The sequence below is a fragment of the Branchiostoma floridae genome, chromosome 1 (genome assembly GCF_000003815.2).
Source record: "Branchiostoma floridae strain S238N-H82 chromosome 1, Bfl_VNyyK, whole genome shotgun sequence".
NCBI lineage: Eukaryota > Metazoa > Chordata > Leptocardii > Amphioxiformes > Branchiostomatidae > Branchiostoma > Branchiostoma floridae.
Window position 1 is genome coordinate 24,166,818 of NC_049979.1, and position 25,025 is coordinate 24,191,842.

General features: G+C 41.6%; 5 protein-coding genes across 6 annotated transcripts in view; 2 read left to right on the top strand and 3 right to left on the bottom strand.

Moving 5' to 3' along the window:
• Positions 1-1,592: 1,592 nt before the first annotated feature.
• Positions 1,593-3,080, bottom strand: LOC118417300 (zinc finger protein 726-like). Its single transcript, XM_035822850.1, has one exon. The coding sequence runs from the start codon at positions 3,078-3,080 to the stop codon at positions 1,593-1,595; it is 1,488 nt and encodes a 495-aa protein (XP_035678743.1).
• A 2,963-nt stretch (positions 3,081-6,043) lies between these two features.
• LOC118417201 (zinc finger protein 45-like) lies at positions 6,044-9,528 on the top strand. The gene is made up of 2 exons (XM_035822660.1): positions 6,044-6,156; positions 7,882-9,528. The coding sequence occupies exon 2, from the start codon at positions 8,097-8,099 to the stop codon at positions 9,378-9,380; it is 1,284 nt and encodes a 427-aa protein (XP_035678553.1). The 5' UTR covers positions 6,044-6,156; positions 7,882-8,096; the 3' UTR covers positions 9,381-9,528.
• Positions 9,529-15,119: 5,591 nt separating this feature from the next.
• LOC118410238 (paired box protein Pax-6-like) lies at positions 15,120-17,465 on the top strand. The gene is made up of 3 exons (XM_035811803.1): positions 15,120-15,389; positions 15,973-16,160; positions 16,572-17,465. Exons 1-3 carry the CDS (start codon positions 15,260-15,262, stop codon positions 17,361-17,363), a joined length of 1,110 nt encoding a protein of 369 aa, XP_035667696.1. The 5' UTR covers positions 15,120-15,259; the 3' UTR covers positions 17,364-17,465.
• A 267-nt stretch (positions 17,466-17,732) lies between these two features.
• On the bottom strand, positions 17,733-20,260 carry LOC118410248. Its single transcript, XM_035811813.1, has 3 exons — positions 19,577-20,260; positions 19,138-19,284; positions 17,733-18,703 (listed from the first exon to the last, which is right to left on the bottom strand). Exons 1-3 carry the CDS (start codon positions 19,949-19,951, stop codon positions 18,353-18,355), a joined length of 873 nt encoding a protein of 290 aa, XP_035667706.1. The 5' UTR covers positions 19,952-20,260; the 3' UTR covers positions 17,733-18,352.
• A 256-nt stretch (positions 20,261-20,516) lies between these two features.
• Positions 20,517-25,025, bottom strand: part of LOC118410222 (BTB/POZ domain-containing protein 7-like) — a 30,378-nt gene continuing 25,869 nt past the window's right edge. For both annotated transcript variants that reach the window (XM_035811793.1, XM_035811787.1), the window contains exons 7-8: positions 24,538-24,905; positions 20,517-23,963 (exon numbers count right to left, since the gene is read on the bottom strand). In XM_035811793.1, coding sequence (XP_035667686.1) covers positions 23,814-23,963; positions 24,538-24,905 — 518 coding nt within the window. In that variant the 3' untranslated portion in view covers positions 20,517-23,813. The remainder of the gene's footprint in view (positions 23,964-24,537; positions 24,906-25,025) is intronic.

Below are 25,025 nucleotides of genomic sequence, written 5' to 3' on the forward strand. Positions count from 1 at the left end.
TCAGGTCATGATCATACACTGTTGAAATCAGTCATTCAAACTATGTACTGATTAAATTCAGTAATGTATGTTCTTTAAGGTGTTCTTCAGCAAAGCTACCGTGAAGTCGAACCTTTTTGAGCTATTCTATCTCAACGTCTTCAACGACAATTCCCCATCTAATCTTTCTTCAGCTAGCTGCGTTGAAACAAAAATGCCTCTGCAGTTCCAAACTTTAAAGCTAGGGGGCTCAAATCTATAACACTTTTATATTATAAATGCAAGAATGCTTTGGTTTGCAGCAACTCCATCAATCCATCTGGATTTTTTAGGTACAGGTGTGGACCTGTACCTAAACCCGTGTACCTGTACCTGATATTTGTTTAGGTACACAGCTCTAGGCACAAGTGTCACTAAGTCTTATTGGTGCAAGAATGTGTGGCTGTATCAAACAAAACTGGTCTAAACTTGCTCAAATAAACACAGGAAGGGACTACCACAAACAGCGGTAACTTTATTTGCAACAAGTTAACATGAATCATAGCATGAACAAATGAAGGGAATGTTCACATTAACAAAATAGAACGTGAATGTTCACATGACCAAAATAGAACTTGAAAATCTAGATATCTTTACTGTCGGTTCTAAAGTCCCATTCAATCAAGGTACTACAAAAAATACTGACAAATCCAAATGTTTGCCAGATCTTAATAAAACAAATAGTAACAAGTACTACAAGGTTCAAACAAACTTGTCTTATGAAATACATCCGATACTGCCTACACTTATTCCTTCATATCTTAAGGTAACAACTGTTAAACACAACTGGAATTACAAACCCTGCATATAAAAGTATGGAAGTACTACATGTACAAGGTTAAGTATCAGATTGTTAATATAACCTGCTATTGTCAGTTTCCTGTAACAACTAAACATGCAAGCTTTCTTTAACATGACCAATCAAAGCCCTTTGGGTAGACTAGAACATTGTACTTACATCTAATTTATTACGAAACATTGTGTTCAGAATATAAATAAGATTATAAGTAAAAAAAATGAAACTTTCTAAGGAATCAAACTGAATGTTGATATTTCTTCAGGTTAGAGAAACATCACTGCTTCATGTGACTCTCCAAGGAATGTTTCTTCTTTCTCATCTTTCTCATCTTTCATACAAAACAGGGAGACAAACTTTGTATTCTAATCTATATTGTAATCACAACAGTTCTCAAATAGGAAACACGTTCCCAAAGCTTTTCAACAACAAGCAACTAATTATTATACATAAGATTCACTAAATACATCTTCCAGCTTAGGTGTTTTTGCATGTGTCTTTTAAACTCACCCTTTTTTTTAAGTGACTATTCATACACCTGTAGGATCTCTTCTTCTATGAGTCTATGGGCGAGTCTTTCAAATTCAACTACTAGTACCTAGTCAACTGAACTCACTGGCTGCTACAGTTTTCATTCACATTTCTCAGTTCTGGTGGGTTTGCATGTGGGTCTTCAGACTTTCCAGCATAGTGAACTGCCTGCTGCACTCCTCAACCTCTGTAGGGCTTCTCACCGCACATAAATCTTCAGGTTACCCAGCTGACTGAACTGCCTTCCTCACACCTGTAGGGTTACTCCCGTGTGAGTCCGCACGTGTCTCTTCAGAGAACCCGACTCACTGAACTGCTTGCTGCACTCCTCACACCTGTAGAGTTTCTCACCTGTGTGAGTCCGCACGTGAGTCTTCAGATTACCCAGCTGACTGAACTGCCTGCTGCACTCTTCACATTTGTAGGGCTTTTCACCTGTGTGAGTCCGCATGTGGGACTTCAGATGAGTCAGCGTACTGAACTGCCTGTTGCACTCCTCACACCTGTAGGGTTTCTCACCTGTGTGAGTTTGCATGTGGGTCTTCAGGGTATCTAGATGACTGAACTGCCTGCTGCACTCCTCACACTTGTAGGGTTTTTCCCCTGTGTGAGTACGCATGTGTTTCTTCAGATTACCCAGCTCACTGAACTGCCTGCTGCACTCCTCACATCTGTAGGGTTTCTCACCTGTGTGAGTCCTCATGTGTTTCTTCAAATGAGCCAGCGTACTGAACTGCCTGCTGCACTCCTCACATCTGTAAGGTTTCTCCCCCGTGTGAGTTTGCATGTGGGTCTTCAGTGTTCTAAGACGACTAAACTGCCTGCTGCACTCCTCACATTTGTAGGGTTTCTCACCTGTGTGAGTCCGCATGTGTCTTATCAGAGTACCAAGATCACAGAACTGCCCACTGCAATCCTCACACCTGTAAGGTTTCTCATCAGTGTGAGTCGGCATGTGAGCCATCAGACCACTCTGCTGACAGAACTGCTTGCTGCACTCCTCACATCTGTAGGGTTTTTCACCTGTGTGAGTACGCATGTGAGTCTTCAGATTATCCAGTTGACTAAACTGCCTGCTGCACTCCTCACACTTGTACGGTTTCTCACCTGTATGAGTCCGCACATGTCTCTTCAGATGACCCAACCGACTGAACTGCCAGCAACACTCCTCACACCTGTAGGGTCTGTCACCTGTGTGAGTCCGCATGTGTCTCTTCAGCTGACTCAGCTGACTGAACTGCTTGCTGCACTCCTCACACTTGTAGGGTTTCTCACCTGTGTGAGTATGCATGTGTGTCATCAGATTACCCAGCTGACCAAACTGCCTGCTGCACTCCTCACACCTGTAGGGTTTCTCACCTGTGTGAGTTTGCATGTGAGTCTTCAGATAACCCAATCGACTGAACTGCCTACTGCACTCCTCACACCTGTAAGGTTTCTCCCCCGTGTGAGTTCGCATGTGGGTCTTCAGGGTACTAAGATGACTGAACTGCCTGCTGCACTCCTCACACTTGTAGGGTTTCTCACCTGTGTGAGTCCTCACATGAGTCTTCAGTTGACCCAACCGACTGAACTGCCTACTGCACTCCTCACACTTGTAGGGTTTCTCACCCGTGTGAGTCCTCACATGAGTCTTCAGATGACCCAACCGACTGAACTGCCTACTGCACTCCTCACACCCATAGGGTTTCTCACCTGTGTGAGTCTGCACTTGAGTCTTCTGACTGGACTGCATGCTGTACTCCTCACACTGCCCAACACCTGCATGAAATAAATGCTTGGGTCAGGAAGGTTGGGCAAATTTGGGAATATGCAGTTTATCTGAAAGTATATTACCATGTGCGTTTCCTTTGCACAATTGTAAAAAAAAAGAAATATATTTGGTAAAGGTTGGCGGAAACCGCTGCACGGTCAGTCGGCGGAAACAGCTGCCTAGTCCAGTCAAGTTTCGAGTATTACATACAGAGCAAGCTATCTTGTGCAGCTGCATGTTGTGATTCATGTATTCCACAAAACATATGTTATTTTCTTGGTCTATTCTTTCCAGCTGGCTAAAAACTTACAGAGCTGGGGATCTTGGGTGGCCTTGGGAGTTTGGGGGCTTTTGCGTGCTATTTACTGATTGTATCTATACGTAAACATAGCTGGGTTTAGGGGTATAGCCCCCAATACAGCATTTTATTACTGCTGAACTCAACGTAATAAAGTTAAGTTCCCTTTCATATATATCTAATTGCAACAAAAAAATATGTTACCCAATTACCTTATCAAAGTAATTGAGGTAATACAACCCTGACTCAGGCTAATTTGCTTAGATTGCCTTTAATCACCACATACTCCCGATGTCATACAGTATAGTAGTAAGTTTCCTTGGAGATTATGAGTGCTTTCCACAATAATGGCATCTTAGTCAAAGCACAGTTAATGTTTAGATTTCTGTGTCCAAAACAGACCTACTACAGCAGTTAGTGAACCGCCCCTGACGCTCTCTCATTCTGACACGAACCAGATGTGATGGCGGGAATTTCTTTGGGGCAAGGCGAATGTAGGAGCTTTCAGTATACGCAACACACACCAATGTTCACCATAATACGCAAATCCTCCTTACTAACGATAGTTTTATTACAGGATCGAAATTCTACCTAATATCGGCATCATCTATTCAAACTCGAAAATAAGGGTCTCCGGTTCTATACTTCAAGAGGATTTCCGTAATCCACTGAAGACCCTTACTACACCAATTTTTTTTCTGTTTACAAAAACGGACAAGTCCATCTTGTTATTCAACCCAATCGACAAATTTCAAACCGGTAAATCTTTGGACGTAAATGTTCTACATGTTCTACGTCCCTGTATGGTTCGGAAAATACACGAACACCATTGTAGGAAGAAGCATAGTTAGTAATTTGGACCAAAAGTATGTCTAAATGAATCTGAGGCCATGGCCACGAGGGAAAATTCAAATTATTCCACGAGGTACTTTTTGCATTGCCGCGCCAGCGGCAATGCCTTATGCCAGCTTTCTTCCATGGTTCCATGGACGGACCTTTTAACCCAGCCCTTCCAAAGCCCCTTCCAAAGCCCCTTCCAAAGGCCCTTCATTCCTTGCCGAGTTTCATTGCTTAGTTAGACAATGGTACATTCCAGGCGAGTATTAAAACTCTCTTCTAGATGCATGTTACTGTATGTGGTCCAGCGTAATAAATCTACGCTTTAACTCACCATGTTTATATAAAGATATATCACAAATTGCATCAGAAGGAACTTATTTTGTAATGAAAAATAATGCATATTCATTGTGGGTCAAAAAGTTTTACAAAACCTGTTTAATGTGCCTTATAATTCATGTGACATAAATTATGATAATGAGGTAAATTTCCAATATCCCCTTTTGCTGCATTTCCTACTGAAGTTGTAGGTGTCGCTCTCAGCAGTTCAGTCATAAAATACGCGGCAATGCACAGCTTTTCTTAAAAGATTTCTTGTTTGACGAAATTTGTACGACCATTCAGTAACGTTAAATACGTGAACATTTTGTTGTCTACGTACCTGAAAGCTATGTTGGATCCAAATGTGGCGAAAACACGGGTATATAGGGATGAAAATCTCTCAAAACACTGACGGAAACCTCGACGGAAGATCTCTCCAGAAACAGACAACCACAGACCGCACGCGCAACTGGAAAGCAAAGGGAAACAGCGGAGGACTCTACCCTGATGAGCTCCACGGAGCTGCAACAAAGGGTAGAGTTCTGAGAACACATACCTCCGCTTCTTGACCCACTGTTTGACAAATAATTAACATAGGAAGGTGCTAGACGACCTTTAATTTTGTTTTCCAGACACCAACCTAACTTCTAAATAGGCCACACCAATTCAATTTGTTGCCTCTCGGAATTTTTTTCGGAAAAAAATTGGACAGGCAGGTCGAAAAAAAAAATGTTTTTGCCAAAAGTCTGGGGTGGAGAGATCAAGGGACTTACTCAAGTTACACAACATAAATAACAACAGAATTAACAAACAATAAGTTTTCATATTTCCTTAGCACATTTTATGCAACAAATCAATATTTAGGGTGGTCCCTGATTAGCAAAGGCCTAATTTTGAAAAAAAAAATAGCACCGTCCAAAATAACCACGTACAACATGTGTAAAGGCACTGAAATTTGACATCCATAGTTTATTTGTCAACAGAGTCAGTGAAAATTTGTCAAGGGGAGGTGTGGCCAAATTGGACGAACAAACAAACAGCAGAATCTGAGAAGCAACAAATAAAATTGGTGGGGCCATATCATGAATAAAACCATCCACTGCGTTGCTGCTTATTACGTCATGTTCCTTAAAATATAAAGTTACAAGTTCCGCTGCTACCAAACTTGTACAATATGATATGACTTATGAGAAGTAATATGCGTTTCTTTGACTTTTCTGTCTATCTGGACAGGTAAGACCAAAAGGAACTTGCAATTAGCCCTATGGGCATGCATTTACAAGAAAACATTTTATTAACTACAGATAAACACAAAAGTCAAAGAAACTGGTACTTTCAGTAACTTTTTAAAGTATGTGCAACTTAAATTCAACAGGATGATAGTAAGAAAACTATAATACGTTGATTATACTGTAACGTTACAACCACCGAGTAATCAGGCAATATTTGACCCACGCTAGGAGAGTACATCCGGTTCACGAAATCACTACTTCCTGTCCGAAGAACGAGACGAAGAGGCGTGTCCTTGGTCGAAGTTTCTCCCAACTTTTACCAGGATTTTTTCAGAGACTCGAAGGCGATTTCGTGTGAGATATCTTTCAGGTAAGAATGAGATTACATGTCAACACTACAATGCCAACAGATGTGGAAAACGCTTTTCATAGCGGGCAGAAAAATAAACGATTCTTAGTATGATATCTAATCGTCATCTGCCCAACAAAAATCTAGTTGAAGACTCTTCGTTTCTGTCGCGAGAGTAACGTTAAACAAGTCGAAATATTAAGATTATATCATTGCAAGGATAAGACAGGAAAAATATCCTAATACTTACTGACGAATCAAGCTGTTTGCGCCCAGAAGACGGTGATCAGAGGTAAACTAGGGAAAAACAGCTCCGTGTCTTTGCTCCAGTTTGCAACATTTGGGAGGCAAATGTATATGGAGGGTCATAAGGGGGTTAGGCGGATCTTGTTCAATTCGCTAGTAGGCGGCGCTTCATATCGTTTTTGATGTTGCAATAAAAGGTGATCTGTCTCGTTTTATTTATACTGTATTCGTGTGGACGATCAATAATCTTGGTTTGAAGAACACGGTTCATATTTTGTAACATTAACGTTGGATGATATAATGTAAAACCCTCCCACCACCTCGGTGTAAGATTTTCCCGCCGTCATAGGTCCACATCTGGGTTCGTTTATGTGAAGGAGCGGTTCACTGATGCCTTTTCGTCATTGATATAGGGCACTAGTCATGCAAATTTGCAATCATTTTAAATCCTAGATAGATAGGATAATAGAAGAAACAGTATTGGCAAACCTGGCCACTGTTTTGAAAAAAAGATTATGTTTGGGAGAATCAAGGACGTTATATCAGAAGGCCTTCTGATATAACGTCCTTTGGAGAATTGAGAAAACTGGTAGAGGGAAGTGACACTGCCTTCCTTTGGTCGGCTATACTCCGTGGCCAGCTTTGATACTATCTTATGGCACTGGTATATCTGCCTGGAGATTTAATTGTCGTAGCTTAGATAGAATTTCCTTTGGCAAAGATGTAATGTTTTCAGTAGTGTTTGCATGTGATGTGTATGTGTATGGACACCATATTAAACTCGAGAAGGGCTGGATGTATTGTATTAATATTTGGTATGTAAATACTTCAGAAAACCTGGAAATGATTATTGGATTATTGGAGGATTATTGGCCCACTAGCAGCCAGTTTTTCTAAGGAGTATGAAAGCTCCTTGGCTTTTTTTTTAGTTTCGTTTCAAACTTTCATTGTATTTGTACTAACGTTAGTGTTGTTCGTCTGTCAAGTCGACGAGGACCACTTTTGTCATCAGTGTGAACTAGTAATGGATGAACGGATGCAAAAAATATTTCACCATCATTTCAAAACATTTCAAATTCATGACAAGCACTTTCATAAGCTTAAAATGGCTAACATGGGCTACCAAACAATTAGTGGGGCGAACAAAATTTAAAGCTGGGGACAGCCCTGTTCTATACTGAATAATTCAACAGTTTTGAAGGCTATGTGTGTTCTCGGTAACTTTGTAAGTCTACCTCAACAGGTGTCAAACTAGTACAAATTTTCTTATTATTACATTAGCTGTTACAGCTCACCAACCAACTTTTAGATTTGTTCTGCATTTCTTTTTATATAATATAAGGGTCTTAGGTGTACCCTGGTATCTAGTTGTGTGCTTTATGCATTGTGTACAAGCATCATTTGCAGACAGCCATACACAACATGATACTTAGAACTATGTTGGACTATAGACCCCTGCTGGACCTTAGGTACTGATGGTCGCATATCTTGTCATTTCAGAAGTTGTTCTGGATTCTGTTATCATGGCGTCAACGAGCAGTATGCAGCATTTGGAGGATGTCAGGAGGGGATCTGGAGTGTGATCTACCAACTCCATTGTCAAGCAGAAAGGACGGGGAAAGGTGTCTGGTCGATCAGGCAGAGGTGGGAAAAAAGTACACAAATGTAAGACGTGCAGCAAGACGTTCAGCATACGGAGTTTGCTGGTGATTCACATGCGGAGCCACACTGGGGAGAAACCTTATATGTGTGAGGAATGCAGCAAGCAGTACAGTGTTCTTGGTAACCTGAAGGCTCACTTGAAGAAGACTCACAGGGGGGAGAGACCACACAAATGTGGCGAGTGCAAGAAGGCATTTATGTGGCCGAAAGAGTTAAAGGCTCACATGCGTTCCCACACGGGGGAGAAACCCTACAGGTGTGAGGTGTGCAGACAGCAGTTCAGTATTCTGGGTAATCTGACAGCTCATATGAAGACTCATACTGGGGAGAAACCCCACAGGTGTGAGGAGTGCAACAGGCAGTTTACTTGGCCGAAGGAGCTGAAGGAACACTTGCGTATCCACACAGGAGAGAAACCCTACAAGTGTGAGGAGTGCACTAAGCAGTTCATGACACGGCGTAGTCTAAAAACTCACATACGCACTCACACAGGAGAGAAACCCTACAAGTGTGAGGCATGTGGCAAACAGTTCAGTACACTGGCTCATTTGATTAGACACATGCGGACCCACACTGGGGAAAGGCCCTTCAGCTGTGAGGAGTGCAGCAGGCAGTTCAGTACGCCGGGTCATCTGAAGTTCCACATGATGACTCACACAGGTGAGAAACCCTACATGTGTGAGGACTGCGGCAGGCAGTTCAGTCGGTTGAGTAGATTGAAAATTCGCATGCGGACTCACACAGGGGAAAAGCCCTACAAATGTGAGAAGTGCAGCAGGCAATTCAGACAGCAGTCTAATCTGGTGGCACACAGGCGAATCCACACAGGGGAAAAGCCTTACAAATGTAAGGTGTGCAGCAGGCAGTTCGGTTTTGCAAATTCCCTGAAATTCCATATGCGGAGCCATACAGGGGAAAAACCTTACAAGTGTGAGGAGTGCAGTAGGCAGTTTAGTCAGCTGGGTAATATGAAGAGACACATGCAGACTCACACTGGAGGGAAGCCCTACAAGTGTGAGGAGTGCAGCAAGAAATTCGGTCAAATGAGCAGTCTGAAGAGACATGCGCGGACTCACACAGGGGAGAAACCCTACAGGTGTGAGGAGTGCAGCAAGCAGTTCAGTCAGCTTAGTCATGTGAAATCCCACATGCGGACTCACACGGGTGAGAAACCCTTCAGGTGTGAGGTGTGCAGTAGGCAGTTCAGTCAACTGAGTCGTTTGAAGTCCCACATGCGGACTCACACAGGGGAGAAACCCTACAAGTGTGAGGAGTGCAGCAGGCAGTTCAGTTATCTGCTTGCTTTGAAGGCTCACAAGCAGACTCACATGGGATAGAAACCCCACTGGTGTGAAAGCAAGAAGCAGTTCATCAGTAATCTGCTTTCCCTGAAGAGGCACATGCAAACTCACAGTTGCCCCAGGAGAAACCTGAAGATGTGATAAGTGCAGCAAATAGTATCTTGACTCTTATATTTGATTCCCTTAGAAATACTTATGCCAGCAATGAAACTGATATACAACTGTATCCATTCATTTGTGCAAGTCACATACTGTACAACTTACATGGTAAAAACTAAAATGCCTGGCAGTTTTTTGCTCTTGTTTTTGTGGTGACCTCTTCATCACAGACTTAAAACCACTGGGACCATTTTTGTTCTGTATTCTGCCACCTACCCCCTTGTTTCAACTGCAAACTTAAAACCACTGCAAACACCATTTTCTCCCTTTTTATATATTAATTAACCTTTTATAGTACCTTGATAGTTGACTTTTCCTTGTAGTGCAAATGTGTATAGACAACACAGGAGTAAACTGAGCTGTGGAAGTGAAGACACACTGATTAAGTAAAACTTATCAGTGATGACATCTGTACCAACATTGACTTCATCCTTTGCCCAGGAGAGCAGTGTAGGCATTGTATAGTGAATTTTTGGAAACATAAAAACCTATGATTGGTTGTTGGCTAACAATTTTGTTCGTTTTGTTGGAGACGTTGTATGCTGTTCATAAGCAAGCTAGATCCTGTCTTCTATATCGTAGACATGTATTATAAATGTTGTTCACAAGTTAAGTGCGCTAGTACTCAAATTCTTTCAACACACAGAAATAGAATACTGTTCTTGTTTGAAGTACATGATTTCTCTTAAGGATAATTGTTCAATTTTTGGACACATGTTGCTATGTGTGGGCTTTATGATGTTGATTTGATGTTGATGCGATAGAAATGGAATGAATTAGTTCGGAGAAAGGTTGATGTTGTTACTGTTCCCAAGAATGTTTATACCTTAGTCCTAGTTACTATAATATTAATGTTAAAACCAGGCCCTTGTTATGGAGTCTTGAATCTGATGTTGAATATCATGTTTTTGGCAATGTTTGACAGTTGGTATTACATTGTTCAAATTGTTTCTATTGCAAATAAAGATTCTTTGTCAGATTTGTCTTTGTCTTTCAATATCCTTGGTGAAAGCAAGGACGTTATATCAGATATAACGTCCTTGGTAAAAGTCTATGCAGATAGTTATAACCGTTATGTGCTGAAGCTGAAACAACAAAGAAAATGCCTCGCCCAAAATCAGCAAGTGCAAAGATTCTTAATAACCATAGATACAATTAGATTAATAGCAAAAGTGGAATACAAAAAGTAGAAAGAACTCGCTCCTCAAGTAAAGTCGGCTATGCTGATGGGTTGGTTTCTGTCAGCCTCCCTGCTTCTCTTTTTATCAATGGATAAATCTTTCTCTATCTCAAGTCTTTGGCCGAGAAATAATGAGACAAAATGCTAAGACATTAGACATCCTTTGGACAGAGTATTGTGCAACGAACTTCCCTTCATACTACTAGTATGTTTAACCACCTGTTATATGGTCGCACTCCTGTACGGTACAAAAGCGCCGCCTAGTGCATGTTGGCAGTACGTCAGCCAAGGAACCGCACAGGCGGTTATGAGATTGTCATAGAATGTAATAATTGTACCATCATTGAATACACGAAACTAATACAAAGCGTTGAATATTTTGTACTGCTGCTTCGTTGCTTCTGGTGACAGTAAACAATACGAAATCGGTGTTTGCGGTCGTTGAGCAACTGAACCTTAGACGGTCATTGGTTGAGAGATACCTTTAATGTTCACAAGACCGCGCCTCTGTACCGTTCGGAGTGCGATACAACTGGTAGCATAGGTTATGCTATGCTTATGATTTTTCAACGTCGTCTGACACTGGACAACACAACGAAGTTACCTCACGAAAAAAAACATGAGTTTACTACACCTTGTATCTAAACATAACTCAAACCGGCTTATCTTCAAGCAGATTGCAATATTTTCTTGGTAACGGCGGGCCTTTTCTGACAGTCCCATACCTGCTCATCATAGGAAAATATAACGCTACAGTTGTTACGGGATCAGAAAACATGGTATGAAAGACACTAAACCCAATATCATGGTTCCTTTATCATGACGCATATCGTATTGTTTCAGACGGCTATGTAACAAACGTATACGCTATTGTTCATTCAGCCGAGAGATCATCAAACAGAAATAAACACACTTTAGAATACAACATGTTTAACGTTACAGAAACATTGAATCTATTGACAAAGAAACAGGCAGAAACATCATTGTATCTGTTGCATTTGTTGGATTTCGTAGTTATTTACAACTTACAGGACATGGAACGTTACAGTACACCATTTCTATGGGTAAATTGTAATGGAAACGTGTCATTCACAAGCGTTAATCTGCCTTGACTTGACTTAATATTTCGTGACATGCCTTACAATTGTCATTCTTGATTTTCAAATGGTTGCATTTTCGAAAACAAGGTCAAACAAGCTTAAAAAATTCAATCCCCTTTGCGAGCCTTTCGTGATTTCCCCATTCCCCAAAATACCGAAACTTGGCAATTTGACGGTCGTTTTAGCCACTTTTCTGGAAGCGACCGGAAGCGGTAGTGCAGGTTGGGCTCTTTTAGGGTATGTGGTCCCGACTTAAGAAATGTGAAAATGTACAATACATTGTGTTTAATGGCTGTAACTGGTTTTCCAAAATAGGTCCTAACATATTTACATTCATCTAGAATAACCTTTATGAGACTAGTTGACATAAAAGTATCAATTCTAGGCGTCGCGCGAGGAGCTCATGTAATACCAAGGCGGCCAGTAGGAGCGCCACCTACATTTATGTATAATCATATCTTGTACGTAATAAGTAGCATAGGATATATGTTGACATCTTAATTACCGTCAACTTTTGCCTTTTACTCAACTGTTTATGTGTAGATATCGCGAGCAAGTGACTGCCAGAGAAGCCCGATGGTCACTTCGATCTTTCACCACAACATTTTCTTATATACTCTATCCAATCTCCTAGTCCAAAATCCGATATCCGTTTTGGCTTTTTACATACCCTAGGCAAGGACATCATATAACGTCCTTACCCTAGGCCAACTTAGTGTGTCCTGGCTTTGAAGTAAAGAGAAACGTGTTCTTAAAATGTGGTTCATTGGGTGACGAGTCTATTGTTTTGGTCGGTCTACTAGATTTGTTAGTAAACATACTCATGGGTGAATTTTACCAACGAATTCTAATCTTACGGTCAATTTAGAATGCGGTCAATCCAGTACGCAGTGTTACTGTAAGTTCAATCACAGTGTACTTACTAGAAGTGATCTGATTGAGAATTCGAAACAAATCATCATTTGGTGCCAAGGCCGTCTTCTAGACAACAGTCGAATACGACGCTAACTTTATGTAGTTCAGTTGAATATAAAAAAAGCCTCCATGTATTCATGTATCAGAAAGTTTGATAGAAGACGGAGAGACTTCCCGTGATATTCAGAACGGTTTTTTCAAACATAAGTTCAAAATACACCTAATATAAAGCCATTTTAAACACACACTAAGGATGTGATTTTTGTGCAATGGAAATTGACAAAAAAAGTTTGCCACATTAAAGGATTCTCAGTCATAGTATTCCGTTGAGACTTTTGGGAGACCAGTTTTCTTGGACGTGTCGTTAAAAGGAAAAGTAAACGGAACAAATGCGTTCATTCAAACTTTTACTAAGGCTTCCAAACCGGCTGTTTGTGAAAACGAATTCGAAAAATAGACATGTATAGGTAGAAATACACAAATAATGCCCACGACTATTTTCTTTACGTCTTGTGTAGTTTGGTCTTTTATATCATACTTTTCGTTCCCAAAAGCTGACCTTAGGACGTGGTTTGAGTCTGAGTAAGGGCAATAACGTACTCTCCAAGCAGAGGATAGGCTCCGGCTGTTTTTTTAAACGTTTTTTTTTCGTCGTTTTTATCGGGCTTTCTATTTTTTTTTTATATCTTGCTGTGTCAAAACCTGTTTGACTAGCGTACTTCAAGAAAAATGACAAAATAGAAAGCCCGATAAAAACGACTAAAAAAACGTTAAAAAAACAGCCGGAGCCTAACCTCTGCTTGGAGAGTAGCAATAAGTTAACGTAGATATGTCTACCAGTCAGCCGCCCAAGCGGGTGAATGAAAAGAAAGTTCCGGAAAAAAGTGTCGGCTCGTGATTGAAGTCTATACACCCCATCTACACAAGTACAATCAAAACAACAACAACAAGCCGAGTTCTTTTCTGCAGCCACAACTCACACGTCGACAATCAACATGAACGAAAAGAAAACAGTTTGAAAGCATCATTTTACTATCCATCAATTTCCTTCACTCTGTTGTCCAGATGTCGCAAAATTGTAAAATCCAAGGGCTTTGTTGCGAAATCTCATTCCATACGAACCCCTTTTCATCCTAATTGTTGTTGTAAAAGTCACTACATTTATGTCGTACAAGTGTAATTCCATTACAGCGATATAATACAAAACGTTGTCATAATATCCTACAATGTTCTGATTCATATAGCCAGTGATACTTGAAAAGAAAATGCTTAAAACGGAATTTTCTAACTTTCTAGTACTACTCTCTTTCGCTTTTTTACACGACATCAAGCAAGAATGCTTGTATTATATACAACAGGTTCGACTGAATGGCCTGTTTCATAGTTTTAACGCACATAATGTGCATGATAATAGAGGGGGAAACTTTTCGCTTGTAGTTCTCACCTTTGAGCTTTCTGTCGTTTGACGTGTAGCGTGCCGACCGCAACAACCAGACATGTGCGCGTGTTTCACGTACTTGTCAAATGGTTGAGTATTCATAGTCGGCAATTGTGTGTCAACGCTGTCAACTATGGAGCATTTTAAAGTTTACATTTGCCATGAGACTTGAGACGCGCGACAAAGTTGAACCAAGGACCTTTATTGAGCCATTGAAATCTTGCAGACGACTGCAAGTTACAAATTTGCCCAGGCTGTAATAGATATGACACAATAGGGTTATTTTTCAAACTTCGTTGGTCAGGAAAATTGCCCACTGAATACTAGTACAGTATAGAGAGAAATTATAGTGATAACAGCACCTGCAGTGACTAGTATTCGAAGTTCATGAAATAGCATAAAACTAGTGTGTACTGCATACTGTGTTTAAATGAATGTTGTGGAGACTTCTGTGCGTTGCTAAAAATAGACTAGCCATACACTGCGTATATGAAACATTGCATAGCATTCAACAAGCAACCCTAAAAAAAATCTTTGTAAACTTTGCTAGGACACGTATGTGTATCGCAAGAACACATAGTTTCATTCTATCCAATCTAACGCAGAACAGTTAACTTTCATTCTGATGATTCAAGGAACAATTCTTGTAAATACAATTGCGCAGAATATCGAGTTATCGTCCATATCTATCTTTGAGTGTTTGTTATTTATCCATTCACGGAATTGACTACATCTCAGACAATCGGGTCTAGTTGTCTGGTACACTAGGGTAGTGACCTGGGCTCGGAAACTTCCCCGAACAGTTTTGTTTCTTTAACGTCTAAGGTGTTTATCACCGAGTCCTCCCTCTGGCGGCGACATCAAAGGGGGTTCAAAGCCCCGCTGTCGTCTGTCGGCGCTGCGGCGCACGTCTGTGCTGTATTGTCTTCATATTTATTACCTCATCACCGCGAGTGATATACTCACTCCTGATCATGTAACAATAGCTGGGCCGCTGTGTCAAACGGTTGACATCCAGTCGAGAGAATAAAAAGTCGGGAACTCGCGCGTCAGTTACTCATTCTTGTTTGCGCTTTCCAAGTGTGAGTATCTCAGTCCACAACCTCAGAGAAATTCTACCATCATGGCGACTGCTTGCGTACAGGACCTTCCTCCATTCTCGCCGCTGTTGTTGGAAGATGCGGAAACTTGTGGGAGCAGATGTCCCGACAGCAGTTATGCCGCCAAGCCGACAGAATCTGGAGCCAAGAAAGGTACGTTCTGTTCTTGGTTATAACCGTCTCTGAAATACATGTGCATGATTTCATTTTCAAGTTCACGATTGTCACTGCATACTTCAGAACCTTACGCCTCGACTGCTCATACTGCGTCCACGAATTCATACGAATAGAAAAGAAATACTCAGGGTATTCCTTTTATGCGGTAGAATTCCTGTTTGAGCGAAAAACCAAGGAGCTTTCAGAAATCCACAGTACCAGTTGATATAGCCGTCTTTATCTTATAGCAGACTCTACTAGACTTTTTGGGGCTTCGATGATTATGTGTGTTATGGAGTATCAGTTTTATCGCACTTGGATTCTTGTGATCATCGGAAAAGAAGCAAACTAAAATTTAGTACAAAGCCTAAAAAGCGCGACTTGTGAAAGCCTTGGTTTATGGTCCTTTAGTTAGCTGTTTGTAACGAAGTTGCTATATATATTCAGCGCTTCGTCGTTTTGATCAAAGTGGTTCACTAGTACTGTTTTGGAAGGATGACCATTATTTTGTAATGATGTAGTTATATCATTAGAGTATATGTATATCGTTTTACAACTCTTCCGTTTCGTTACTCCCCAGGTTCCAAGCGCAGGGACAGAAGCAAGAGGACGGCAGGAGGAGACGTGGCGGGTCGGAGACTCCGGATCAACTTCTCGGCGCAGCAGCAGTCCACCCTGGAGGCGATGTTCGCCCAGAACCGCTACCCTGACGCCGACACTCGGGACCGCCTCGCACAGTCACTCGGGGTCGCCGAGTCCAGAGTTATTGTAAGTTGCGATGTTTGTTAAGAAATTTCCATACAAATTTGGTTCTCTGTACGGTGTCTTTGGTAAACTAAAGAGTTTTATTTGCGAGTTTTGTGTGAGATAACAATTTGTGCGACAGTTGGAACCAGAAAAGCTCCTTGATTCTACTAATTTCTTGGAAGACCTGCTACAGAATCAAAGGAAAGCTTGTGTGTGTTTTTCATATCTTTCCAAAGTGCAGAACCCTATACTGAAAACTGTCTAGGGACACAAGTGCTTTTTGACCACTGAAGTACCATATGACGATATCTGTGATCAAGAAGGTTATACTATATTGGTGTGATAATGCATGTTTCATCGAGCCTTCTAAAACGTTCCCACTATTGATTGTACAAGTATCTAATGGCCTTTTTGTTATTTTCTTTTGTACAGGTGTGGTTCCAGAACAAACGCGCTCGGAGTCGCCGCCAGGACAAGGGCCGTCTTGCCCATCCCCCAGCCTCCAACCCGCCAGCCTATCCGCCAATGCCGGACAAGTCTCCCGACCAGACCTACCCGTACCCCGAGTCGTACAGCCAGTCGTGCCCCACCATGTTCGCCTCCTGCGCTCTGCAACGCCCCAAGACCGTGCACCACTTTCCCGCCAACCCCAGCTGCAACCCCGCAGCTGCACCGTCCCAGTCCCGCCGCTGGGCGTCCTCACGACCGACTAGTGACGTCACTGCGACCACCTGGTCCACGCTCACCGTGTCGTCTGCAGGGAGGTTCTACGACTGCCAACCGACGCAGTTCCGAGGCAGACAGCTGTCATCTTCCCTGTCGGCCATCGAGGAGAACGGCAGCGACGACGAGGTGAAAGACTTCGGCGCCATGCACGACGAGTCCCGATCGCGCATCTCCATCCCTACCCTCCAGGGCCCGCGAATCAGAGCCCCTCTCGCAGCTCTCAGCACGCTCAACTTCAGTACCGTGAAGGAGTTAGCCATCCAGGTGCCACATCCCGGCGGTGCGGGGCCCTACAGCCCCATCTCCGAGCCTGACGACAGCCTAGCCGCGCTGGAAGTCTTCAGACCGAGCTCCGCCCGATCCGCCGCGTCTACGCCGACGTCTGACCTGAGCGAGCCCGTAGACTTTGCCAGCCTCCCGTCACCGGCAGCGCTCGTGGACATGTACGATGTAGTCGACGAGCTGAAAGATTTCTTGACACAGTATCCCTTGTTCTGAATGAACACGATGTAGTAATGATTGTACAGCTTTTTTTGTTGTAAAAACGAAATCATTGTATTCATACTTAATACTCGTACTTTTGGCATTTGTTTTCGTCGACTACTTTCAGGGGTCGGACGCAAATTGTAACATTGCTGATTCAATCTGAAGAAAAGTAAGTATAGAATGGTTTTGTGCAGGATCGACATGTAAATAAGAGAAGACTAAAACTAAATTATTGTCACCTGTATCTCAGCTGTTTTGTCGGTATTCATTTTTCAAAGTGTGTTGAACTTGTGTAAATATATTGAATTGTTGAGGGACTGTAATTTTTTTCTACGATGTAAGTAGAGGGCATATTTCGAAAGGAAGAATAAAAGTCGCGTGTAAATAAAATACAAATGTCTTTATTCTTATTCATTTATTATAGCTACTTAACCATTTGAGTGGAGAATTGAGGATGTGCTAACTTATATAAACGAAAATTAAAAGTTGCAAATTTCTGCCTGGCAAGGAATGATAAATTGCCCGATGCAATCCTTTTGCCAGAAGAATGAAAATGACATAATGATAACATCCATCAATGGGATACCCGTTCCAACAGACGAGAAATATAACTCCACTTTGTCAAATTACACAAAGAACATCATATCAATCGACTAAAAAGTAAACCCAAAACTTAATATGACATCACATACGTCACATTATAAACAATGTAAATTGATAATTCAGAAGGATCACATCTTCTTCATAAGCTCGTCTCCGGCGTTCATGTTTGGTGATTTGGTGTTATATTTACGATATGCTAATAAGCAGCGACACGTACAAAGAAATGTTGTGGAATGGATAAGACATAACATTACATAAAAAGCCATCACAACCGACTTTCCTCCTCATTTATTCCACACTGCAGTTACATGTAGGTGTCGTTGCTAGCACTGCGGTCCGAAACGTAAAGTTGATATCTAGACCCAAACGTAAAGTACATCCCAATGTAAATACCCCTGCTACGTTTCTCCCTCGTTCTCGTATTTCTGAATGACGTCATCAGGTATGGTAACAGTGAGAGGAATGATTCTATAGTTCCCTTCCCCAAAGTCAGTCAGATCGACATTATCACACAGGTACTCCGTCTCTCCCAGACTCCCATCGTGAAGTTTTGTCCTCCCGTCGCCCGTGAAGAGCTCAAACAGGCGCAGCTCACAGTACAGGAACAGGCGGGTTTGCCACGGTAGCGGGTCCGATAGAGCCATGTAGCGGTCGTACGTCATGTAGTCCGGCCCCGTGGGGTTCTCCAGGGCCTCGATGAAACGGACACTGCAGTCTTTCTCAAAGTCGTCCACAGATCTCGTCTTGATCTATAGTGTTAAGACATACACACAAGTTTAAAACCGAGAACGTACTATGCCAAAGGTTCTTGGTAACATGTAAGTACTACATGCAGTATGTCCAAGTAAAACTATGTTGTGATTCCGAAATTTCGCCTAAAAATAGGGTCTTGTCTTTTTTTCATTTTCTTCAATTTCGACTGTCAACACAATATGGTGTTCATATAAGGGACCTAGATTGATGTGTCTTTTTTCTAGTGTATCACCTTCTTTTGCAACAGAAATGGCCAGAACATGTTGGAATACGATTTTACAAAGTTTTCCAAAGTTTTATGAACTCTGCGAGTGGTCGACTCCCAAAAAAGCGGCACACTCTGGGTTGGTAGGTTTTTGATACTAATGATAGCGTCGGTCGGGTAACCGAAAACACGACATTCCCCATAGGCTTAGAAAAAAGACGTTACCTCAGGTAGATGCTTATGCACTCTGTCCACACAGAGCGGGTAGTGGCGGGATATGAAGGCTATAACTCCGTCCCATGTGGCGGGCTCCGGTTGTACCCGGCCCGGGCGGAATAACACCAAGAAACACGGCAACTCTTCTTTGTACACCTGTAACAGTGGGGGTGTCAGCATGGGATGGATCAACTCATGAACGTTAGGTTATCTGAAAAGGTTTATGGGCAAAGTTATTTCATAGTTGACAGTGTTCTTCTTTTTAATGGTACATGTAGTAGAAAAATGCGCATTTCCTTTAGTTGTCTGCTATTTCTTTTCCGGGACCCACCTTAGAGATGGTGAATAACACGATGTCAAATGGGTAAGGTATGAACGCCCCCTAGCGATAGGCTATATCTCTGTATCCATTTCAGACAGACGTAGGCAAATACTTTATATACCTCACCTTCCAGTAGATATATCTGGGGATAAGACCCAGCTGAACCAGCATCTCATACGGCTCCAGCCTCAGTAGAGTCCCGCACACCGTCTCGGGACCGAAGGCGAAAACGTACTTCCTTCCGTCCCGAGAAGATAGCCGATCGGGTGCAGTCGTTCCCCTCGGGCACGAACACAGGCGCCCGAAGACGGGCTCGGAGAGGACTTCGGTCCATGCTCGGTTCGAGGCGGGATCTGTCAGTTTAGCCTTTGGCTGGACTTCCCCTTTGCCAGTGCACAAGTCCCGGACGATATCGGAGACGGCGTTCAAGTCGAGACGCTTTTCCATGTCAGAGCGTGGGCGTTCTTGGTCGGAATGTTCATGACTAGCCGCACAACCCATGGTTTAAACAATTGTAAGAAAATTGCACTTTAATACTAACTTTCGTCGCCATTTGCTAAACAGCAAAGAAATTGCAGCGTGTCCATGGATACTACACCTTAGTATTACAGTGATATTTGCCAAGGGAGAGGCGTGGCAATGTTTATGGTAAACGATGGGCAGGTAACCAGTTATACGCACAACCTTTAACCCCGACCATACCATTGCTCTAAAAGGGGACCACAACGTGTTCTTGTCTCTTGAGATTCCAAGCAGAAGTTGGATGAGAAATTGTCACTCTCTGATCAGATCTTTGGAGAAAGTCAGAAACCGTCACTATTTAGGAAGTTAAACATATTCAATGATCCACTGACCACAAATGTAGACTAACAAGCTAGGTTTGAATATTATACTAGATCAATGTTATTAGCAGTGACAAATATAATGTAAAATGAATGCTTTAAATTGTTATTAGGGCACCAGGCGGTTGTAGTTATAGTGTATGTTAACATTTTTATCAATAAAGCATGTTGTCATTCTCTAGTGTTCCTACCATTCAGTCATGATTCATAAATGACACCAAAAGTTAAACTTGTGTAAAAAGGGAAGCTTTATTGCCAAGCCGAATGTACACCATAGTACCACTAGGCCACACAAAGCTTTACTATGGACATCTCTGTACAGTGAAGGACTAGGAAAATAACGCTCATATCTAAGTGATAAAACAAGCTGTACACATCTTACGTTTTCCGTTCAGAAGACCATAATACACTCTACAGTTTAATTCCATTGGTGTGTAGAGATCAGACAGCTTCGTAAATAATTTGCAGGGGCTACACTGGACATTCTACATGACCCAAGTACACACATTGTCACAGAACACATGGGCACAGCAAACATCTAATTTTGGCGACACCTCAGGGGCTAGCCCAATAGTATATCATTGAGGTTTGTTTCACACAGGGTACAGTTCAAGGGAGATTCATCCATCCACAAATACTTTCAAATCAATATAATCTGTTGATATAGACACAGAAATCATGTTTGTAATTTGATCAGTAGAAAAAAATTACATCTCAAAAATTTGTCTTAGCTATTAAAGGGCAAAGAAAATTGGAAAGATGAGGCCTTTTTTGATGATCCTTTGTGAATCCTTAGTTGCATAATGGGTTAAGGAATATTACAGTTGTATGATGATAAACATACAACAGTAGCTACATATACATCATCTATGACATAGAACATGGCAAAATGTGGTCACAACTCAAAATGAAGGGATGATAAATTTTCACAGTCCATGTTTCATGATTTTATCCTTCTTTTGCATTAATGCTCAACATGCACTTTTCCAGGTTTTGGATCTGAGGCTGTTACTTCATTAAACACATTTCCATAGTTCCATGCCTCTAGTCTGAAACTTAACTTTATGCAGACAATCATCTGTATAGTAAAATAGATTGGATTGTATGATACATACAAAAATGTGATAAAAAGCAATATGGAAGACTTATGTAGGATCTATCATTCTAGTCTACAATCTATTTCTGTGGCCATGACAAATGCTTTATTCTATAATGTCTAATGGTGAAAACATATCTATGATTGTCTTGAAGTAAATAATCTAACATATAATGAAATCTCTACAATGAACATATGATGCAATTACAATCATTTATACATTTTTAGGACAAAAGGAGAACATGACAAGTTATTGTACTTAACAATACCAATCAGCTTGAACATAGAGAATCTTTTCAATCCTTAAGTTCAGTTCGGTTTGCCCAGAAAGTCACAGCCTAGCGCACAAAAACTAGTCAACATATGCAAATAGACCATAACATACACTAAGGAGAAACTTCATAATGAAAATAGATTATAGCTTAGCAGTTCTTTACACATAAACTTTATGATACATGTACACAATTTCTTCATTTATTATCTACAGTGCATGAAAAAGTCAAATCTTCTTCTATGGAAGCCCAGCAATACAATATGTCAGGTCGACAAAAATCATAAAATTGTGGAGAATCTATGGTATCAGATGTGATTGAGCTATCATACCAGTAGTACAATAGCTCATCTATCATTGTCTTCTCCTTTTGTATGTTGTCATTTTTAATCATCATGTCATTAAAAAAATCAAGGAGCAAAATATGTGCAGGCATAAGATTTTCAATAATTGGCAATTCACAACTGTGTTACAGCAAATTCATTCTATTCCGACTATAAAAGCACAAGCTTTTTGTAACAAAGTTTTTTGCATCCTTTCCAAGAAAAGAAAAATTGTAAGCTATCAAAATGCAGGAAATCAAGAAGATCCTCCTTTGTATCTTTACAATACAAATACAAATGTAATGCTGGGGGAGGGGGGATTCATATCTATCATTTTAAACTTCTGTCCTTGCATATACATATTCAATGTCTACATATTATGTACAAAACAATTTCATGGAAAAGAGACACAAAGAAGTCCATCTGAAAAGTACAAATTTTACAAAATGTCCACTTATCCACTCCCTTTTCTACCCTAACCACCCAATTTCTTTCTACAAGCAGAGCTTTTTTTTGTCAAATAAAAAATTACTCATGTTCTAGCATGCTGTGATGTTTTTAAGACATTTGCTATATCCAAAACAAGCAGCTGTCTTTGTCATTGGCACAGTGATAGAAAAAGGCTGGTGACATCTTTAGCATGAAGTAAACAGTGGCACGTTGTGTACACAGCAAAACACAAGTATTCCATCTAATGCAGCTAAACACAGTCCATCGCTTGGTAAGATTCGACTCCATTGTCTGTAAGGACATGAATACTGTAGAGAAATATCTATATGGCGCTTCATGTCAATTAGACAACAGTCCATAAATGCTGTCCAAATACATCTGTAATGTGGAAGGATTCTTAAATTTTTATCAAAAATTACTTAAACTTCCACCATCTAGCCTAACTATACCTACACTAACAGAATTATATATATAATATAAGTATACACACATACATATACACATATATATATCATATGACACTGCTGTGGCATTTTCTTCACAAAAGGATTGATAGGAAATGATATAAAAGTGTTTAGAACACATTCTTTATACTTACATTTACATAATTGAAGGAAGATCGGGGCAAGTTCATTTTAAAAGCTTTAGGGGGGAGCAGCACCCCCTCCTTTCCATCCACTTTTTAAAGTGGAATGGCCCTTTAGCGTCTTAGGTCCAGTATGGACCGGCAGTCACAAGCCCAGCTGTACAGCCTAGCACCTGCTTGGGCATAGGAAAAACATGTTGTGTTTCCATGTAGCCAATTGACATTAGGAAAAATCTGCCAACACATGGCCCTTTTCTGACTGCCAACTGTTGGAAATTTTCAATCTGACATATGAATGATGAAAACATTGCAGGATCATTTTTCAACATGTTCTCCTCATAATTTCAGTCGCAATAGAAAATTATGCTTACACAATGTACATCTGCGTACTGATGTTAAAAATGTTATTGTCGTGATGCATTTCAGTTTCAGATTAACAGTAATATGTTCACACAAAATCTAAAAAAGAGAGTCCCTACCTGCCAACCCGAATCTTTTTCAACCGCGTAATTGGGAACACAACATTAATCTTCCTAGGCCAAACAAACAGCTGTGCAGCTGTACAGACTATCACCTGCTTTCAAACAAGTGTGCAGCTGTACTGTCTGTCATCTGCTCACAAACAGTTCTACAGCTGTACAGACAAGCACCTGCTTTCAAACACCTGTGCAGCTGTACAGACTAGCACCTGCATACCAAAAGTTCTGCAGCTGTACAGACTAGCACCTGCTTACAAACAGTTCTACACCTGTCAGACGAGCACCTGCTGACAAACAGCTGTGTGCAGGTGTTTCCTCAGCTGTAAGAGAAGGACCTGCTGAAGGCGGCCCCGCCCCGGTCCCCCAGCTCGGGGCTCCGCTGCATCTGACGGCCCACGGAGGGGGTGGCAGAAGTGGCTGGAACAGCGATGTCAGGCATCACACCCCGCCGAGTACATTCAGTCACCTGCCAGATATGAAATAAAGCATTCGTTTAGTGAAAGTACATGCAGTTAAAACAGACCTCTTTCCAGTTGAGGAAGGAGATTCAAAATATCAGCCAAAATTGGAAAGAGGTTTATTTGGCTCATATCAAGTCAAAAAGTAACTAAGGCGACAGTGCTTTACATATTTCAATAAGAAACAAGCACAGTTATATAAGACTTTCTTCATACTTCTTTTTATTACCAACAGAATACCCTTACCTGAGAAACAACAACATGTATTCAAATCAAGTTGCGAAGGTCACATTGATACAAATTTAGGTCATGTCAGGACTACATGTAATTTAAAAGTGTCTATTTTCTGTACATATCACTACATAACAAAACTACCATTGAATTACCATGCCAAATCAAAAAACAAGTATGTGGATGAAGGTTAGACATCCAGGAATTGTTTTGTAAAAGGTAAAAAGGTTTGTAAATGGTCCACCATTGACCGTCTTAAAACTTATCAATCAAGTTGCTTGAGTAACTTTTACATTGACTGTAGAACATGTAACCTGCACAAAGTTTCAGAAGGAGGGAAAGAACCCTTACATCGAGTGGATCGACGTGTTGCACAGGCGCAGGTCTGGGTGCCAGGGGTCTCGGGGACGGGGTGAAGGAGAACCTGGTCTCATCCAGGTGTCTGGCAGGTGCTGACATGGGCGGGACCGCCAGCGCCACGGCTGCAGTCGCGCCCGCACCTGGAATGTCGTCTAGCAGCTCGAGGTAGTAATCCCCGGGGTACTGCAGCAGTTCTACGGCTGCGTCCGGCAGGCCCCACTCACGCACCACCCGCAGGTGGATCTGGTACGTGACCAGGCCCCGGTCGGGACAGATGCCGTATGCCCGCTGCGCTAGCGGGATGCGGCGGAGCTCCTTCTCCCTTCCCAACATCGCTCGCACCTTGTCCACATCAGGAACTGGAGGACAACAGGACGGAAAATGTGTTAGAGAGCTGAGACAATTTAGGGGGTAGTGTAGCAAAACATTTCCCTCAATTCAACTTTGAAAGTTTGAGGGCAACAGCCTTTGCTTTTCCA

Bases quoted from the DNA above. Each gene is read 5' to 3' on its own strand.
- LOC118417300 (XM_035822850.1), bottom strand. From the start codon at position 3,080: ATGCAGTCCAGTCAGAAGACTCAAGTGCAGACTCACACAGGTGAGAAA.
- LOC118417201 (XM_035822660.1), top strand. From the start codon at position 8,097: ATGCGGAGCCACACTGGGGAGAAACCTTATATGTGTGAGGAATGCAGC.
- LOC118410238 (XM_035811803.1), top strand. From the start codon at position 15,260: ATGGCGACTGCTTGCGTACAGGACCTTCCTCCATTCTCGCCGCTGTTG. The intron at 15,390-15,972 runs GTACGTTCTGTT...GTTACTCCCCAG, and splicing joins AGAATCTGGAGCCAAGAAAG to GTTCCAAGCGCAGGGACAGA. The intron at 16,161-16,571 runs GTAAGTTGCGAT...TCTTTTGTACAG, and splicing joins TCGCCGAGTCCAGAGTTATT to GTGTGGTTCCAGAACAAACG.
- LOC118410248 (XM_035811813.1), bottom strand. From the start codon at position 19,951: ATGGGTTGTGCGGCTAGTCATGAACATTCCGACCAAGAACGCCCACGC. The intron at 19,285-19,576 runs GTGAGGTATATA...CCACTGTTACAG, and splicing joins CCAGATATATCTACTGGAAG to GTGTACAAAGAAGAGTTGCC. The intron at 18,704-19,137 runs GTAACGTCTTTT...TTAACACTATAG, and splicing joins TGCATAAGCATCTACCTGAG to ATCAAGACGAGATCTGTGGA.